Here is a 20,651-nt window from a genome sequence, read left to right as displayed (position 1 = left end):
AGGTTCCCAACTGTCCCTTCATGAATGTGAAAATTGGACTTTGGATCCTGAGAAGCGGTTGGCCTGGAGGCTGGAAGAATCTACTTTGGAAACTCAAGAGATTCTGGACAAGCCAAAGCCCAAATGACACCCTGTTCACCCTAACTGCTGGATAACTGCACCCATAGCCAGTCAGTGCAATCAGCCTTTGGAAATTCACCTTTTGCTTTTCAATCCCTGCCCGTAGGTTATTCTTCAACTGGAACAATGACGAGAACAATTCACACTCCTGTGATGATTTGTGTAATGCAAATATATGTAGTTTACTCAGTGAATCAAATCCCGTTTCTCTCTCTCTCTCTCTCTCCAAGTGAGACAATTACTCGCGGCCGTTTACATTGTATTTGGCATGAATTAAAAAGCAGCTCACATCGATTTCTGATGCTGTGGGGTTACGTCGAAGCTTCCATTAGGCATTTGCCAGCTGGTTAACGATGTCGACTAGTTCAGCTTGCCCGTGCCTGGAACATGTAGCCAAAATGTACCATGAGTTCGTAGAAGAAAATGTTCGAATGACGGTTCGCCAGCAGAGCTCCCCGAACGCGGACTAGCGCTTCACAAAGCTGCCTGTGGAGACCTCAGGGGTGGCCTTTTACCCTCATTCCACCCCCCTCCCATCCCTCCTCCTCCTCCTCCTCTTCCCCTCCCTCCCCCTCTCCCTCCTCCTCGGTCCCGGCGATGGGTCTGAAGTTGATGGATAAGTTGCTGTTTGTTCCGTCCTGTGTTGTGGCTACATCCTGATGCCAAAACTCAGCGCAGATTGATGACCGAACCCTTGTCGAACTGGAGGACCTCAAGTGCTTGACTCCTCTCTTCGTTATCTGGGAGTGGATAACTTTCGCCATCGTCGCTCAGCTGACAATGCAACGGACTTAAACACTCGAGGGGGTGGGGGGAAATCTCCTCGATGTTTATCGCACCTGAGAGATGGACGTTGAACTCAGCGAGCTGGAGGCCAAGAAGATCGAGTACAGGTCAATCTCCAAAGTGGACAACGCAGCTACAAGTGGTGTATTCAATCCAACCTTTCATCATGAATTTCAGTCTCCTTCCCCATCGCTATCGATTCACGTAGGTGAGTACTCCAGTGAGAGAGAGAGAGAGAGAAAACAATAGAAAAGAGTTTTCGGAGTCTAACGGTGAAACTTGTGGAGCTCTCTATTGCGAAGATACATACTTATCAGACCCCAAGCGGGGAGTGAAATCCTGCTGCGTTCAACTGCTTCACAAGAGTTCTAAAAAGTACCTTAAAGTAAAACATCCCAATAATTGCAGATGTCATTCTTTTTAAGCTTTAAAAAAAAACATGTTCTATAATGTCACCAATATGAATGTGGATTCTAGTTTTTAAGTAAAGTAATGTTGTTTGGAATTTGTTTAGATTATAGACGTTGCTTAAAATATGATCCATGGAGTGAAATGCGTTACCGGAGCAGTACAAACCAGTCCCCTGTACTTCTGTAAAGTATATCCACTGGACCCAATTTTTCCATTTTATGGGGATAGTGAGTAACATCGTGGTTTTGTAGTCATCTGCAGGCCTAAAATGAACGAGCTCCAGGCAGGGCTTTAAATTCAATGAATTGAATACATCTGAAATCTGAACAAAGTTGTTGTCAGTAATGGTGACCACAAAGCTGCCCGCTTTTCACAAAGACCCATCTGGTGCACTTTTGTTCTTTAGGGAAGGAAATCTCCTGTTCTTACCCGGTCTGACCTACATATAACTTTAGACCCACAGCAATGTGATTAACTCCTGACTGCCCTCTGAAATGGCCCAGCAAGCCGCTAATATAAAATCGCTACAAAATATCTAATAAGAATTAAACCGGTTGACCACCTGGTATTGACCTAAGCATTTGACTCAACAAGGCCACTCCAAGCCACTCACCATCCTGACTTGGAAATATATCGCCGTTCCTTCACTGTCGCTGGGTCAAAATCCTGGAACTCCCTCCCTAACAGCACTGTGGGTGTACCTACACCACATGGACTGCAGCAGTTCAAGAAGGCAGCTCACCCACCACCTTCTCAAGGGCAATTAGGGATGGACAATAAATGATGGCCCAGCCAGTGACGCCACGCCCTGTAAATGAAAAAAAAATTCCAGAGAATATATACAAAGCCATGACGGAATTGGGAATTTGGAAGTGGCCATCTCACAAACCCCTCAAAAAAAGCTGTAAACCTGGGTAAAAATAAACGTGGAATGAGGTAACCCAATGGCAACCCTCTTGAATCACCCAATGGAAACCAGAGGTGGTGCAACAGCAGACAAGGAACAGTCTGGTAGCCTGGCCACTGTACAACAGGGGTGGGTGTAACTAGTCTGTGAAGAAAATACCATGGTGTGGATTTTGCGATGGTAATGACAGTAAAACCGTCAGCATCTGCCACCATTACATCACTGAAACTGACAGTAACACTCTGGAAGTTGCTCCCAGTGATTCTACATTTCACCAGAGGGTGCGCCGTTGAGGCATACCTCCTATTCCACCTTCAGACAGCAATCAACAGGAAATCAATTGAATTGACATGAGCTTCCAATCTTATATTCTTAGTCTCCCTATAAAAACCCTTGGAAAAAGTTGTGCCTTGTTGAATGAGGTGTTTTTAATGGCATACCAATGTCATAATTACTGCCAAATGTCCTCATTGGCCCTGAGGAGCTAATTTTGTATTTGTGAATGTTGAATTTCACCATAATGATAAAAAAAACTTCCTACACACCTTTTCTTAAATATGTATCTTTTTTCTTTTTTGTAAAAAGTTGTTTACCTTTAATTTAGTTTCACAGTATGTTTACAGTGTAGTAGGAGGCCATTTGGCCCATCAAGTCTGCATTGGCTCTCTGAAAGAGCATTTCATCTAGTCTCACTCCCCTGCCTTATCCCCATAACCCTGCACATTCTCTCTTTTCAGGTAGCCATCCAATTCCCTTTTGAATACCTCGATCGAACCTGCCTCCACCACCCTTTCAGGAGGTTCCTTCCAGATTCTCAACCACCCTTTGGGTGAAAAAAAAATCCTCACATCACATTTACTCCTTTTGCCAATTATTTTAAATCCATAATCATTTGCTTTGCTACCTGAAAATTTAAATTCAAAGTGAAGTACTTTTAACTTCCTAGTTTGCTGTGTGTGAGTAATTCAATATGTTTGGCTGCTTTTCGGGCATGCTGACACCTGACAAGGCACCCCCCTCGATTTGGTGCCAGATTTAAGTTGCTTTTGAGAAAGGGGAAAACCAGGGCACCGAGAGATCACTGATCTTTGCAGACAGCTTACTTCATTGTCAGTGACGAGCCCTTGATTAGAGTTAAGTGGGACAATTAAAGTACCTCAAATTCAGAAGGAACTAACAACTAAACAAGATATCTGTTGTCATAAACTAATGCCCTCTCTAAAGGTGCACATGCTCATTGCAAGGTTACTGTTGGCATGAAGCAATCAATGCATCAATGGCATCAATGCTAAACTTGCAGTGAAAATCTGGAGTCATATGCAGCTAAACTTTGCTGACATGGCAGAGGTGGACGAGCTAAATAGGAATTCAGGAGATCTCCCGAGTGCCCCCTGTGAAAGGTTCCCCAGTGCTCTATTAATAGTATTCCCTTAATAGTATTCCCCTATTTCCTGAGAATCCCTTGTCCTATGATACCTCAGAGTTTAAGTTCAGTGCAGTGTCCTGGGCCCAAAGGACACCTGGCCATATATTTGATTTCAACTTAAATGTTTAGAGAGCAGGGATTTTTCCCTCATCACAGCCCCACAGTCTAAATATTTGTATTTTTAACTGTTGAGTGACAGCTCTGTTCACTCAGGAATCTCAGATTTTACCAGTTTCATCTCAGCTGGAGTCAAGTGATGAATGATGGTTCTGCTGGGCTGGAACCTGGCTTGCTACTGTCTGTCTCAGATCAGTAACTGTGGTGTGCGTGTACCTGTGTGAAGTTAAACTGTGTGTGCATAGGCCTAGAAGTTACAAGTACAATATCAAGCCAAAATTCTGCTCACTCTGTTCCACCAACCCTGTGTCAGAACAGGACCTAAATGCACCAGTGAAAGAAACTTTCCCTGAATCCTGAGAAGGAGTCATTTGGACTATGTCTATAGGGCACATCAGTAGTGCCTACATTGAAATGAGAGTCTGTAAATGCCCAGCTGAGGGATGAAGTCAAAGAGAAAATGGCAATAATGTTTTTCTTCTCTTAGTAGTTCAAAATAAAACTGATTTCCTTTGCCTGCAAAAATGTTATATATTTTAATACATAGTAGTGGAACAGAATCCTATTGAAGACATACAATGATGTTCCTATATATCAGCTGCCCTTGTTCTTCTAGATTATGGGGGCTATGAGATGGGAAAGGCCATAGAAGCTTTGAATTACTGCAGTGCATCCTGTGGATAGCACACGTTGCAGCCATAGTGCACCAGTGTTGGAGGGAGTGAATGTTTAGGCTGGTAGAAATATCGATAAGGCAGACAGCTTAAATGTTATTGCATGTTTATGACTGAGCTTCATAACCCAGAGAAATATCAGATTATGCTTGCTTACTACAAATAGTGTAACAATCAAGCAAAGAAATTTTGTTGAAGTTCATTCCCTGCAAATAAATTATACAAGGGCCCTATTCGTAGAGGGGCTGGAATCCACCCATGCTGGAGTGGGAATCTCATGCATTCATTGTACCACAATTCTGAATAAAATACTGTACAAAATAACACCACCTTTTGAGTAACAGAGTATGTATAGAATATAGTTTGGCGGGTGTCTCAAATTGCTGTAAATGGGTAGAATTGGCTGACCCCAGTGCATATTCAAAGTAAGGTGCAGAATGTGACTCAGGCTGCCTTAAAGCTATAGGCAGTGTTTTGAAATTGTCAGCTATACAGTGTGATGTATAGCCAGCAGACATTTTGCGTTGCCAGCTGTGCCTAGCACTTTACTGGTGACAACAGAACTCTACATCTCTGTGCGTGTATGTTCAGAGCTTCAGTCAACAGCTGGTTAAGTTATAATTTTAGAAAAGTTTTGCAAGTGTTGGATCCCTCCTAATGTTAACTTTATTGAGAAATAAATTTAAAAAGTTGGGGTATTCAGGAGCTCTTTAGACTTGGCTAAGCCGAAATTATATTACCACCAATGTGTGGTAATCTCTTAATAGTCATCTCACACCATTTGGCCTTGTTGGGCAAAGAAGGCAGATTGCCAGCCTGACTTCTGAGTTGAACTTCTGCATTCATGTAGATGCAGGTCTGACATTGCTCTGTGTTGATCAGAAAGCAGCAGTATAATAGAGCAATTAATATATTGCCACTGTAGGTTGTACTGCCCGAAGAGACCTTCAACTCTTTTTCAAAGAGCAGAAGATTAATTAGTGCATAACGTTATCCAATTTTTGAAAAGCAATAAATTAAAGAAGAGTGCTGTGCCAGACCAAGCAAGTCAAGATTACCTCTGGGAAGTAATCTTGAAATGAAGGGCAGGGGAGTTCTCCCCAGTGTCCTGGCCAATATTACTCTTTCAACCAATATCATTAAAGGAGATTATCTGATCGTTATATTTCCATTTGTCAGAATTTACTGTATGTAGTTTGGCATTATATTTCCTACATTTGAACAGGTACTACACTTCAGAGCGCACTTCATTGGCTGTAAAGTGGTGTCCTGAGATCATAAGAGATGCCATTGTTTGTTTTTCCTTTGAGAGTGGACCAGCATCCGCAGAATGGTTGCACTGGTTGGAATATTACAGTCCAATGAGGAGGGATACTTTTGGGCCTCAACAGCGACAGGTTCAACTAAAAACTGACACTGTAGGCTGTCAGATTTTTGGAAATAGGAGGCTGATGGGAAACAAAAGGCTGTGAAAACCTTCTTATCGCCATTGACCAGAAACTGAACTCGGCTAGCCATATAAATGCTGTGGCTACAAGAGCAGGTCAGAGGCTGGGAATTCCACAGGAAGTAAGTCACCTCCTGACTCCCCAAAGCCTGTTCATCATCTACGAGACACAAGTCAGGAGTGTGGTGGAGTACTCTCCACTTGCCTGAATGAGTGCAGCGCCAACAACTTTCAAGAAGCTTGACACCATCCAGGACAAAGCAGCTTGCTTGATTGGCACCCCATCCATCACCTTAAACATACATTCCCTCCACCACTGATACATAGTGACAGCAGTGTGTACGATCTACAAGATGCACTGCAACAACTCACCAAGGCTCCTTCGTCAGCACTTTTCAAATCCGCAACCTCTACCAGATACTAGAATGCTAAGGGCAGCAGGTGCATGGGAATGCCCACACCCACAAGTTCCCCTGCAAGTCAGACACCATCTTGATTTGGAACTATATCGGCTGTTCCTTCACTGTCGCTGGATCTACATCCTGGAGCTCCCTTCCTAGCAACAATGTGGGTGTTCCTACACGGCATGGACCGCAGTGGTCCAAGGGCAATTAGGGATGGGCAATAAATCCTGTCCTAGAAAGTGATGCCCGCAAACCATCAATTTCTAAATATAAAAAAAACCAGCTACATTTGGGTCTACATTTGGATAAGGTGCAGATATATCATCCTGCTTCATAAGCTTGTTGGAGGAGATGCAGTGTCATGTGCTAAAGAGCAAAATACTACAGATACTCAAAATCTGAAATAGAGACAGAAAATGCTGCAAGCACTTTGTGGAGAGAGAAACAGAGTTTAATCTCTGACCAAGGGTTATTGGCCTGAAATTTTCCTCTCCCCACAGATGCTGCCAGACCAGCTGAGTGTTTCTAGCACTTTGTTTTTATTTTAACGTCTTGTGTTTTTAAAATTTTTGCTATTATACCAATAGCTGGCACAAATTTGATGGATCAGATGGCCTTCTGTCCTGTACAATTTTATAATTCCATTTGGTATGTTCTATTAGTTTAAACTACATGGTGGTGGTGTGTCATAGTTCCACTCAGGGAACCCAAGTGGCTGTGGCAACATGCACTTGTACACGCATGCTGCAGTCTGGAGCGATGGATAGTGATGGTAGAGGCACCAGCTTTCTTCTCAACACATGGCTGACCACGAATCACGGCCACATTATTTGGAAGGATTTGCAGGTTGATAATCAACTGGATGCAACTTCTGTGGCCGTCAAGTACTGGGGTAGGACTCATCTCAGAGTTTCTGACATAGAGGCAGGGACCATACCGGCAGTTCCATAAGACCATAGTAAGACCATAAGACATAGGAGCAGAAGTAGCCCATTCAGCCCATCGAGTCTGCTCCGCCGTTAAGTTAGATCATGGCTGATCTGATAATCCTCAACTCTACTTTCCTGCCTTTTCCCCATAACCCTTGATTCTTTTACTGATTAAAAATCTGTCTATCACAGCCTTGAATATACTTAACGACCCAGCCTCTACAGCCCTCTGCGGTAAAGAATTCCACAGATTTACTACCCTCTGAGAGAAAAAACTCCTCCTCATCTCTGTCTTAAATGGATGGCTCCTTACTCTGAGATTATGCTCTTTGGTCCTAGACTCTCCCATAAGGTGAAACAACCTTTCAGCATTTACCCTGTCAAGCCCCATAAGAATGTTTCAATGAGGTCATCTCTCATTCTTCTAAACTCCAATGAGTATGGGCCCAACCTACTCAACCTCTCCTCATAAGAAAATCCCTCCTTACCCGGGATCAACCTAGTGAACCTTCTCTGGACTGTCTCCAAGATAAGGGGACCAAAACTGTTCACAGTATTATAGGTGTGGTCTAATTAGTTCCTTGTATAGTTTTGGCAAGACTTCTTTATTTTTATCTTCCATTCCCTTTGAAATAAAGGCCAATCTTCCATTTGCCCTCCCTATTACCTACTGAAATTGTATGTTAGCTTTTGGGAATCATGCATGAGGACTCCAAAATCCTTCTGTGCTACAGTTTTCTGCAGCCTTTCTCCATTTAAGTAATATACAGCTCCTTCATTCTTCCTGCCAAAGTGCATACCCTCGCATGTTCCCACATTATATTCCATCTGTCAAGTTTCTGCCCATTCACTTAACCTGTCTATATCCCTCTGTAGACACTTTGTGCTATCCTCACCACTTGCCTTCCCACCTATGTTTGTGTTACCCACAAACTTGGTGATAGTACATTCACTTCTGTCATCTAAGCTATTAATATATTTGTAAATAATTGTGGCCCCAGCATTGATCCCTGTTGTACTCCACTAGTTACAGGTTGCCATCCTGAAAATGCCCCCCTTGTACCAACTCTGTCTTCTATTGGCCAATTCTCTATCCATGCTAATATTCTACCCCCAACATCATGTGCTTTTGTCTTATTGAGTAGCCTTATCTGGGGTACCTTATCGAATGCCTTTTGGAAATCCAAATATATTACCTCTACTGGTTCCCCTTTATCTATCCTGTTTGTTATCTCTTCAAAGAATTCTAATATGTTTGATAAGCATGATTTCCCCTTCACGGAGCCATGCTGACCCTGCTTGATCATGTGCATTTCTAAATGTTCTGCTATTACATCTTTTATAATAGACTCCAACATTTTCCCAATGACAGATGTTAAGCTAACTGGCCTAAAGGTACCTGTTTATTGTCTCTCTCCCTTTTTGAATAAGGGTGTTACATAGGCAGCTTCCGATCCCCTGGGATTTTTCCAAAATCTAAGGGTTCTTGGACAATTACTACCAGTGCACCCACTATCTGTGTAGCTACTTGCTTTAATATCCCAGGATGCAACCTATCAGGTCCAGGGGGCTTTTTTGGCCTTTAGCCCTATTAGTTTCCCTATTACTTTTTCTCTAGCGATAGTTACAGTATTTATTTCCTCCCCCCTTTTTGCCCCTTGATTATTTGGTATTTTTGGAATGCTTTTCATGCCTTCTACCGTGAAGACTGATGCAAAGTATTTATTCAACTCTTTTGCCATTTCCTGGTTTCCCATTATTATTTCTGCAGCCTCATTCTCTAAGAGGCCTATGTTTACTTTTGCCTCTCTCTTCCTTTTTACATATTTAAAGAGGCTCTAACTGTCCATTTTTATATTACTTGCTAGTTTATTCTCAAAGTTTATTTTCTCCCTCTTTATTATTTTTTGACCACCTTTTGTTGGTTTGCCACTAATCTTTGCCACATTGTATCGTTTTTACTTCAATTTGATACTATCCTTAAATCTCTTGGTTAACCATGGTTGGTTTATCTCCTTCCTTGAATCCTTCTTCCTCACTGGAATATATCTTTATTGTGAGTCGTAAAGTATTTTCTTAAACGCCTGCCATTGTTCATCAACCGTCTTTTCTGTTAAACTCCTTTCCCAGTCCACTCCAGCCAACTCTGCCCTCATTCATTTGTAATTACCCTTATTTAAGTTTAGCACAGTTTTTTCTGACCCAAGTTTCTCTCTCTCAGACTGAATGCTAAATTCAACCATGTTATGGTCACTGTTTCCCAGGGGATCTTTTACTCTGGGATTATTTATTAAACCTGCCTTATTACATATTCCATAAGATATTCCTCTTAAACTAGGCAACTCTGACAAGCCTATTGCTCTATACAGCTCATCTTACCACAGAATAATTCAGGATACAGCTCCAACCATATCAAGCCTCATCCAGCGTTAACTTGATCTGTATCTGGAGAGATTGTAGAGATATGCATGAGCAAGACATCAATATCCTGTCCAGATTGCAACAATTATACTGTACTACAGTACAGCTTAGCATAAACAAAATCTAATGGTATTGCAACCAAAAGGAAACAGTGGTGACATGATGCTGGGACTTCTGTATGATTGTGAAACTACTTAGAACAGGAAAGACTCACTGTTTTACTTCAAATCAATGTCACATATTATTTGCAATTTACTCAAAACCTGTTAACTGAGACTCACTGATGGTCCTCAGTACTTTTAGTGCATACGCACTGAATTAGGGAGAATGTCCCTTTAAAATAAAAACATATGAATAAACAATGGAATTTGAAACTTGGGTTCCTAAGGATTCTTACAGAGCAAAATGCAAATAAATAATTTTGTGGTTGGCTGAGGCTTGTGGGAGTTTGGTATTGATGGACAGTATTTCCTATCCTGAGAGAACATACAGGCCATGAAAAATGTACAGAGATTTATATGTCTGCATTGTTCTGAATTTGTTTTGAAGTTGCTGCCAAAATAAATACGATTAAAATATAGAAATGTTTATTTAAAAAGAAATCGCATCATCTGTCTTTCAAGTGCGAGGCCTGGTATGGAGTTTTGTTTCTAGTCCTTCACGTAGCCTTAGGGTAATGCTCAATAAAGCATTAATTTTTTCACATCAGTGCATGAAGTAATGTTATACTTTGGCATTGAATATCTTCAATAACAGCAACTTGCATTTATATAATGCCTTTTGGATAGTAGTATCCCAAGGTGCTTCACAGCTGGGTTATCAATCAGAATTTGGCACCAAGACAGGTAAGGAATTAGGACAGGTAACCAAAAAGTTGGTCAAAGAGGAAAGCCATAAGGAGCATCTTAAAAGAATAAAGAAGGGTAGAAAGGTTTAAGGAGGAAATTCCAAAGCCTGGATCCCAGGCAGCTGAATGCAGAGCCGCCAATGGTGGAGCAACTTAAATCACAGATGTGCAAGAGGAAAGAATTGGAGGAACGCAGAGATTTTAGAGCATTGTAGGGCTGGAGGAGGTTACAGGGAGACTGAGAACGAGAGGGAGACAGATTGGGGTGGAGCGTAGGGAGCATGGGTGAGCAAAGCCACGTTGGGACTTTTAAAAAATGACCGAAATTTTTAAATTGTGATGTTGCCGGGCAAGGGGCTAATGTAGGTCACAGAGCAGAGCGTTGATGGCTGAAACGGATTTGTTGCTAGAAATAAGAACAAGAAATGATGTGTCATCGACCTAAAATGTAAACTCTTGTTTCTCTCCACAGATGCTGCCTGACCTGCTGAGTTTCTCCAGCACTTTTTGTTCTGATTTCAGGTCTCTAGAATCTGCAGAATTTTGCTTTTGGTATAAGCATTTTGGATGACAAGTTTACAGAAGATTAGAATAGTTGTGTCTAGAGGTGACAAAGGCATGAATGAAGGGTTTCAGTAGCAGAAATTGGCTGTCTCCCTGATGGAGTAGCACAGTTGTATTGTCACTAGACTGGTATTCCAGGGACCCAGGGTCATGAGTTCAAATCCCAACACAGCAGATGGTGAAATTTGAATTCAATAAAAACCTGGAATTAAAAGTCTGATGATGACCATGAAACCATTGTCAATTGTTCTAAAAACCCATCTGGTTCACTAATGCCCTTTTGGGAAGAAAATCTGCCACCCTTTGCTGCTGGTCTGACCTACAGTGACTCCAGACCCACAGTAATGTGGCTGATGCTTAAATGCCCTCTGAGCAAGGGCAATTAGGGATGGGCAATAAATGCTGGCCTAGCCAGCAATGCTCACATCCCATGAACAAATATTAAAAAAAGGAAAAAGAGATGAAATAATAACTATGAGCTGATGTTTGTCTGATTAAGAAGAGTCAACAGAATGTCTCGTGCCTAGTCTCACTCCTTAGGATTTTTCACCATTTTTCTATGGAAAAGATTTAGAAAACATTACTTTTAATGTTGGGCTTTTAAAACTATGTGAATTCACACAAGCTTTGTGAAAATTAAGATGAATGAAAGATGGTTAATATTTCCACAAGTTGTTTTCCTCAAAGATGTGAACACATTGTTAGCATGTCTTGGCAATTGATAAAAACACCTCATACTTATTTGCTTATGAAGGTACAAAAAGACTGCTTTTCAAACCAAAGCTTAACAATTGAGGCTCACCTTAAAGAATCTTATTTCTTCATGCTAGACCAGTTCATATGCTGCAATGGTACTGCTGAGGGAGGGACAAAAAGAAGGCTACAAAATGCAATATGGGACCAATTAAAATCTATAAAAGTCTATAGCGTGTATTGTGCTGCCCATATGTACAGCTAACTAGCTCACTTCGCCCTCTTCCTCAAAAGCATTACAGATCAGACACACTGGACGATGCCTTTGATTTTGTGCTTTACCGACCTGAGACCTTGATAAGTGTGGTCCCAGCCTTGGAAAATCAATCCTTCTAATTTATTTGTGAGTTTTACCTTTGCTCCAAACCTTAAAAATATACCAATGGCCATTATGCAACCGGGTTAGTCTACAATCCTCGTTGAACATAAAGCTGGTGTTTAAAGAAGGGTTTTTAGACATTTTAATGGAAGTCTAATTGATGTCACAATATGGGCTGTGCATACCAGAAACTCCTGGACACTAACAATAACAGTTTGGATTATCAGAGAAACCTTTGTAGCTTGTCCAAATAACAAGCTTGTTGTAGCACTTACAACAGAGTTATGGGTCTGTAACACCTTTGATGTACCAGATGAGCCTAAACAGAACAGAATTCTTTTTGTGGAAGCAATGTTCTGAGCTCTTTTATTTATTTTCTTTTCAGAAGTTCAGCCTGTTGTAAATGTGATGCAGTTAGCGGATATGTCATGTGGAAGTGCAAATGATTGAGAAGATTCTAGGTGCAAACAAAAGTTTTTACATTGGTATAAAAGACCGATCATGTTGGGAGAGTGGTTCCTGGGTGGGCATGTAACAAAGAGATTGATGTGATCACCTGGGAAAGGCAGTGGGAAGGCCCAAGTGAAGCAGTTGTCCAGTTATAAAAGTTGTGCCAGTTGGAGGCAGTCAGAGAGATGGACCCAGCACTAAGGTAAGTGGATAGATGGGGTGCTTGGAGGAGATCCCAAAGCAGAAGGGACCTATATGGAGCCCTGGAGTAGGAATCCTGCTTCTCCTGGCCCACAATTAACAAACCGATAATTTCCCTTCATGGACTTCCTCTGGCCCTGTTTCTTGGCAGGTTTAACCAGGTGAGGAAACCATCACTACTCTCCTGCTCAGACCTCAGGCTGAAATCACATATTGGACCTGATTTGCCCATTCAAAGAGTTTTGGGCTGGTGACCTTGCCACATGCAATTTAAAATTGTGGCGGGAAAAAGAGTGGGTAAGCTCCCTGCTCCACAAATACTAAATCCTTCCCTCCACCAGGTCTCTCCACATAACCCCCTCCCTTGCCATGTCTAGATTTCTGTGAGAGAGGTGGAGTTAAAATTAAAAACTTGAAATTAACTGTATAACTGTGCAATGGACATATATAACTCGTAAAAAAATCTATATTTTTGTGAAATGGTTATAGTTTCTAAATGGAGATTAACTGGTTCTACACTAATCTGAAGTTAATTATGTAAAGATGAACATTAACACTAGGTCCATTATGAAATAAATTGGCCTTCTGGAGCCCTGAATTATGCCATTATGAATAAACCAGAAGCTGATTAGTTCTGGTCAGATTGTAAATTAAACATTGGCACAGAGAGAGACAATATTAAATATTTACAAGGTCAAAAAGAGGAAGTGTGGGATGGAAATAACAGGCGTTGAAGTCTCCATAGCCCACAATCCATTGCATGAATTGTTGCATGACAAGCAGCTGTTGCAAAACTGGGAAAGGCCCATAAACCACAAATGATGCACAAGTGAACATGCTGAGTTGATCGTTTGCAAAAGCCAAGAAAATCCACAGGGAAGACATTTGTGCATAAGTGCCACTTTGTGCCTGGCAAGGATGCCTGGTGCTGACCTGCTGGAACACAGTGGGTTGGGAAGTGCCCCAGTCAAATATGAAAAATGGGTAGAGGTTGCAGGGTGTGGTGGAGACTACCTACTCTGGGGCTGTTAGGAAAACATACCGCCTGTGCCTCACTGGCTGCTTTAATAAGAAGATTAAAAAAGTGTTTGACCAATTATTTTGATGTATATTTGGTGCTAAATAGCATCTGTACAAAACAAAAAACAAAAATATTCTAAAACTTCTCAGAACATAGCAGTTGTCATTAATATATGTGCATATATGTGTATGTTTCTGTTTTGTGGACGTCCTTCAATTCATTTCATTATCCCCTGATCTTTGTTATAACTCTTTTTCATATGGCATCTTATCAAAGACTTTCTGAAATCTCAAGTTTGCCATATTCTCTGATGTTACTGTTATTTCTTCAAAGAATTAAATAAAGTTGGTTAAACATAAGCTTCCTTTTAGAAATACATGACTTTTAACATTTTCTTCACCTCTTACATGTTTTGTCGTCTGCTCTTTTAGAAAAACTCTTTTCACTCTGTTCTCCTCTGTGTTGCTTTATCCTCTGACATTCTCTTGGTCTATTTTTCATTCCTCCTTTCCCTAGTCATAAATTAGCTGGGGTTTACCAGGTGATGATCAGAGTATAATGTGCTGATGCATAGGTGTCTCTCTCTAGAAATGCATTCCTATTATTTTGGCATCTATTATTCATGGAGTGTCAACTTGTTATACCCAGATGCACCAAGCAAAAAACTGGAGAGCTGTAAATGTCTCAGCGTTTTGATACGGTCGAGTGAAAACCAGCATTCTTGGTCCTGGTGTTCACAATGATAAGGTTCACCAAAGGTTAGAATTTAAAATTTCAGCTGAAATGGTGCCCGATTCACTGCATGTTCTATCTACTGTGTTATTGTTTCTTCTGATCATCCATCAGCATCATTTGGCTCTGAAACTCACAACTGTCGATCTGATTTATTATACCGTAACTCAGAAGCCTAGTGGCGCAGTTCATTTGACGGCAATGGAACAACAGAAAATGGATAAAAATGTGGAAGGTATAAATCCAGACTTTTGAACTTTTAAACACAGCAGTTCCTGATAAAGACCATATTAGCTGTGAGTGTCTTTACTGTGCAACAACATGCTGAGGATTTACTTTACAGCTCTGTCAGAATAACTTGATGCAAGAAGTGTGTCTTTTTATGTAAATTTAGTGCAGAACAAATTAAGTGAATTATCAGTGACAGACCATTAGTTCAAGGGGATAATGAATAAATTAAGCATAAGGCTTATATCAAAATATATACTTCATAGAAAAGATATTGTAGCAGTAAACAAAGTGTATGGCAGTGATAAACAAGGCCATTATGATACCTCTAATTGGGATAAAGGAGTTACCTTTAATATTCCTCATTCCTCATGGTGTGCTATCGTATTGTCTTAGTGAAACATATAAGATCCTGAGGGAACTTGACAGGGGGGATGGGATGTTTCCCCTTGTGGGGGAGTCTAGAACCAGGGGAGACAGTTTAAAAATCAGGGGTCTCCCATTTAAGACTGAGATGAGGTGACATTTTTTCTGTCAGAGGGTCGTTAGTCGGTGGAATTCTCTTCCCCAGAACAGTGGAGGCTGGGTCATTAAATAAATGCAAGGCTGAGTTAGATAGATGTTTGATCAGCAAGTGAGTCAAGGGTTATGGGGGATAGACTGCAAAGTGGAATTGCGGCCACAGTCAGATCAACTATGATCTTATTAAATGACAGAAAAGGCTCAAGGGGCCAAATGGCCTATTCCTGCTCCTAATTCTAGTGTCTTGTCTCTTGTGTTGGTGTACAGCCTTGCTGACACTGATTTCAGAATCATGGGGCTAGGAATTGCACCTCATTTTGCCTCTTTTACGCGTGCAAAATAGTCATAATGAGGATCAATTTTAGTGTTTAATACCCTGTGCTGAAAGGATTTCTGAAAGACATTCAATCTCATGATGGGTTGGGCCATTTTGTAAACCCTGAAAAACAGTCAATCTCCTACTTCTCAAAATCCACAATCAGGACTGTCCCGGTAGACTGATCATATCAGCCTGTTCCTGCCCCACGGAACTCATTTCTTCCTATCTTGACTCCATTCTCTCTCTCCTTGTCCAGTCTCTTCCCACTTACACCTGCGATTTCTCTGATGCCCTATGTCATATCAACAATTTCCAGCCCTCTGGCCCCAACTACCTCCTCTTCACCATGGACGTTCAATCCCTTTACATGTCCACTCCCCACCTGGATGGTCTGATGGCTCTCCGCTTCTCCCTCGAACAGAGGCCCGAACAATCCCCATCCGCCACTACTCTCCTCTGTCTGGCTGAACTTGTTCTCTCACTGAGCAAATTCTCCTTTAACTTGTCTCACTTTTTCCAAATAAAAGGTATGTCTATGGGTACCCGCATAGGCCCAAGTTATGTCTGTCTCTTTATGGGGTATGTGGAACATTCCTTATTCCAGTCCTATTTAGGCCCCCTCCCACAACTCTTTTTTCGGTACATCAATGACTGTTTCTGTGCTGCTTCATGCCCTTGTCTGGACCTGGAAATATTTATCAATTTTGCTTCCAATTTCTATCCCTCTATCACCTTCACATGGTCCATCTCCGACACTTCCCTCCTCTTCCTTGACCTGTCTGTCTCCATTTCTGGTGATAGACTGTCCACCAATATCCATTACAAGCCCACTGACTCCCACAGCAACCTCAACTACAGCTCCTCACACCCTGCTTCCTGTAAGGGCTACATCCCATTCTCTCAGTTCCTTCACCTCCGTTGCATCTGTTCTGATGATGCCACTTTCCAAAACCATGCTTCTGACATGTCTTCCTTCTTCCTTAACCGAGGTTTCTCACCCACTGTGGTTGACAGAGCCCTCAACCAAGTCCGACCCATCTCCCTCGCCTCTGCCCTCACATCTTCCTGTCCCACCCAGAACCATGATAGGATCCCCCTTGTCCTCACTTTTCACCTCACCAGCCTCTGCATTCAAAGGATCATCTTCCTCCATTTCAGTCAACTCCAGCATGATGCCACCACCAAACACATCTTCCCCTCACCTCCCTTATCAGCATTCTGTAGGGACCGTTCCCTCTGGGACACCCTGGTCCACTCTTCCATCATCCCCACCAACTCAGCCCCATCCCACGGCACTTTCCCATGCAATCGCAGAAGGTACAACACCTGCCCCTTTACCTCCTCCCTCCTCATCATACAAGGACCCAAACACTCCCTTCAGGAGAAGCAGTGCTTCACTTGCACCTCTTTCATTTTGGTCTACTGCATTTTCTGCTCCCAATGTGGCCTCCTCTACATTTGAGAGCCCAAACACAGACCGGGTGACCGCTTTGCGGACACCTTCGGTCTGTCCGCAAGCATGACCCAGACCTCCCTGTTGCTTGCCATTTCGACACACCATCCTGCTCTTATGCCCACATGTCCATCCTTGGCCTGCTGCAATGTTCCAGTGAAGCTCAACGCAAACTGGAGGAACAGCACCTCATCTTCCGACTAGGCACTTTACAGCCTTCTGGACTTAACATCGAGCTCAGCAACTTCAGGCCATGAACTCTCTCCTCCATCCTCACCCCCCCCTTTTTTAATCCCTTTTTCCAAAATTCATTTTTATTTTTTATCCGCTTATTTTTATTTTTATTCATTTTTACTTTTATTCATTTATTCATTGTTTTATCCCTGTTTTAATCCCATTTTCGATCCCCTTTTGTCCCCACCACCATCCCCTTCCCCCATCCTACTCCCACAAGGGCCTCCTGTTCCTTGTTCATGTTGTTTGCACCCGACCTGATCGGACATAATAGCGTGATAAGACGGGCGGGCGTCGCGACATTATTCCACAGACGCACAATCGTCAGGTCAACGGCCACGCTCAGGAGTCGGAGCTGCGCCCGCCATCAATTAAGAGACCACTTAAGACCATTAAAAAACCAATTGAAGCCCATTTTACATTGCCCGTGCGATTTTGCGCTCACCGCACGTGCCAACCGGGCAGGAGGGTGGCCCACGTTTTGCAAAACCTCACCCAAAGGCGGGATAAGAAGGGTCAGCAGCATTGGCAGTGTGAGAGATGAGGGGTTTAGGAGATAATTTGCTGCTGGTTGCTTATTCGAACTTCACAGCTTCATTTCTGAGCTTAATTCTTAGCATTTCCAGGCTTTTTCAAGACTCCTTGGTGTCCCCAAGGCCCCCGGAGGATTTTGACCATGTGGACTCTCCCAGATATCAGACAGCCTTCTGTTATCTTGCTAATGGGGATTGTGGTCTCCACTGGTGGCATCTTCTCCTCTGAGGAAGGGAGGGGCAGAAGGGAGAGGAGGCCAAGTATCCCAATGCAGCTTCCATTGGGGGGGTCCTATGGGAGGAGAGGTGCAGGCACAAGGGGCGCAGGGCCAGAAGGTAGACCAAGGCAGAAGCGGCCACAGAAGACACCGCTATCTTGCTGCCAGTGTTTACAGGCGGCGATGCTGCTACCTCAGTATATCCGAGGTGCAATGCCAAAGGATGTTCCGATTGGGCCTGAGATCACCTCCAACTGTGTGGGTGGAAAACCCATGCCAGTGGCTCTGAAGGTTACAGTGGCCATCAACTTCTATGCCCCTGGCTCTTTCCAGTGGTCAGTGTGGGATCTGTGTGGAGTCTCCCAATCAGCTGTCCATAGTTGCATCAAGCTGGTGACAGAAGGTCTGTTCAGGAGAGTACTGACCTTTTCTCTTTACCGTATGGACGAGGCCAGCCAAACTGAGTGAGCCAGAGGATTTTCAGCGATTGCTGCGTTCCCCTGCATCCATTGACTGCACACATGTGGCCATCAAGGCACCAGCAGGTGAACCCGGTGCCTTTGTCAACAGGAAGGGTTTCCACTCCATGAACACATAGTGTGTGACCACAGGATGCAGATTCTACAAAGCCTGTGCAAGGTACCCAGGCAGCTCCCATGACACTGAGGCTCTTCAGTGCTCCAGCCCGACTTGATGGATGGTTGCTGACGCCTCTCTGCCATCCGAGAACAGAGGCAGAGCAGCGTTATAATAGGAGTCATGCCTCCACAAGGGCGGTGATAAAGAGGACCATAGGTCTTCTGAAGATGTGCTTCCGATGCCTGACCCATTCAGGAGAGCAGAGCGGGGGTCGCTGATAGTGGTTCCATGCTGCGCTCTCCACAATCTGGCACTGGCAAGGGGAGACCCACTGGAGGAAGAGGGTCTTGTTGCAGCTCCACTGACCACTGAGGATGAATCCAGAAGTGAGTCAGGAGAGGAGCATGGTGAGGAGGATGCTGAGGGTAAGTAGGCAGACCTCGGTAACCTCCAAGGAGGCAGGGACACCAGGGATGCCTTGATCCATTGCTCCTTCAGCTTCCACCTCAAGCCAGGGCTGCCGCCTCCATCCCGAATTCTGAAATGACCCTTTCGTTTGAACCCAAAGTCCTCTCAGTGCCTGTGCAATAAAGCCTAAAGCCACTCACGTCCAACATTTCATACGGGCGTACCTTGCACCAAAAAAACACAAAGATGAAGCATACTCAAGCCATTAGGACAAAAACAAAAATGATCTTATTTTGACAATGCTAAAAAATTATTGTCACCTTCCCTGGTCTTAATTCCCAGATAAGAAAATATAAACACACAGAAGATCACCCATGACCAGTCTCCCTTATGCTCATGGTGCCTTAAACTTACGCTTGCGAGTGCTACATCTTGGTGCTGCCCATCCCCCCTCCCCTCAATGGCACCGGCATTGGAAGCAGCCTGCTGACTGTGCTGTCTTGTTGGCCTTGATGACCTTGGCAGCCGTCCTTTGGCCTGTGCTGGCCCAGCCTGGGAGGGAGCGGCCAGTGCCATTGCTGGCATCTCCCCAGTCACCGCAGCCTCATCAAATGCCACAGTCACTGGCAGAGGGGCAGAGGAGCTGCTGGCATCCTCCAGAACGCCCTGAGAGGAGCCTGCAGAGGCGACAAGCAGCTCATGCGCCAACGTGAGGTCACTCTGGACCTCCCTTCTCGCCAATGATGGACGGGCACCTAGTTGGGATACTGGGTGCCTCATCCATCTCCCACATGGACACTGACCACCTGAAGTCATTGCCTGTGTGAAGGTTTGCAGGTCCGAGCACAACTCCAGGAGCCCCTCATTCTGTTCCTGGAGCTGCCTCTCCATGAGTGTCGTCACTCTCTCAATGGAGGAGGCAGTGTGCTCGATCATGAGGATAAAAGCAGTGCTCATGCTCTGCATGGACTCCTCCACAAGAGAAACCAGGGCACGCATGTCCTCATGGATCTCTGCCAGAACCTCCCGCACATCTCACTGGACATCCAGCATCTGCTGCCTAATGGATGACTCCAGAGGCTCATCTTCAGCCTTTGACTGAGCATTGTCCTGGTCTCCAACAGTTCTCTGACTGCTGGCACCCTCTGCCTCCGCCTGCTCCTCAAGTGAGTGTGAAGTGCCCTCACCACTGTTCTCTGACATTCTAGCCAAAGATCTAACACCCACCGAGGCGCTGCTATATGCACTGGTGCCTGGCTCAGAGAGTAGGTGAGACACAGGTGCATGCGAAACCTGGCAGTCCTCTGGCGTCAGGGGGAGCTGTTCGGGGTCCTGCGATCGAGTGCGTGCTGGTGAATCTAAAGGAGAACAACAACATGAGATTAGTTTAAGTCATCACACTGTCACTGTGCATGCCAGGCACCCTGGTAAAACAATAGAGATCTGCATCATGGTGCCATCGTTTCTCAATGATCAATGAGGAATCCAGTTTTGAGGCTGCGATCGATGATGAGACTACACTAGAATGTTTGCATCATCCAAAACTCTCACCTCTGTCCACTGCACTCTCATCTTCATCTCTTACCCCAGCCTCTCCACAGCCGGTTGACCGAGGTGTGTGGTGCCTC

The 20,651-nt window shown here is 43.7% G+C and overlaps 1 protein-coding gene across 1 annotated transcript in view; it reads left to right on the top strand.

The window, feature by feature from the left end:
• The first annotated feature begins 761 nt into the window (after positions 1–761).
• Positions 762–20,651, top strand: part of ano3 (anoctamin 3) — a 599,584-nt gene continuing 579,694 nt past the window's right edge. Inside the window, exon 1 of the mRNA XM_041198368.1 lies at positions 762–1,114. Within this exon, the coding sequence (XP_041054302.1) occupies positions 967–1,114 (148 nt within the window). The 5' untranslated portion in view covers positions 762–966. The remainder of the gene's footprint in view (positions 1,115–20,651) is intronic.

This window comes from Carcharodon carcharias, chromosome 10, assembly GCF_017639515.1.
Source record: "Carcharodon carcharias isolate sCarCar2 chromosome 10, sCarCar2.pri, whole genome shotgun sequence".
Lineage (NCBI taxonomy): Eukaryota > Metazoa > Chordata > Chondrichthyes > Lamniformes > Lamnidae > Carcharodon > Carcharodon carcharias.
This window is presented reverse-complemented; position numbering and strand designations above follow the sequence as displayed.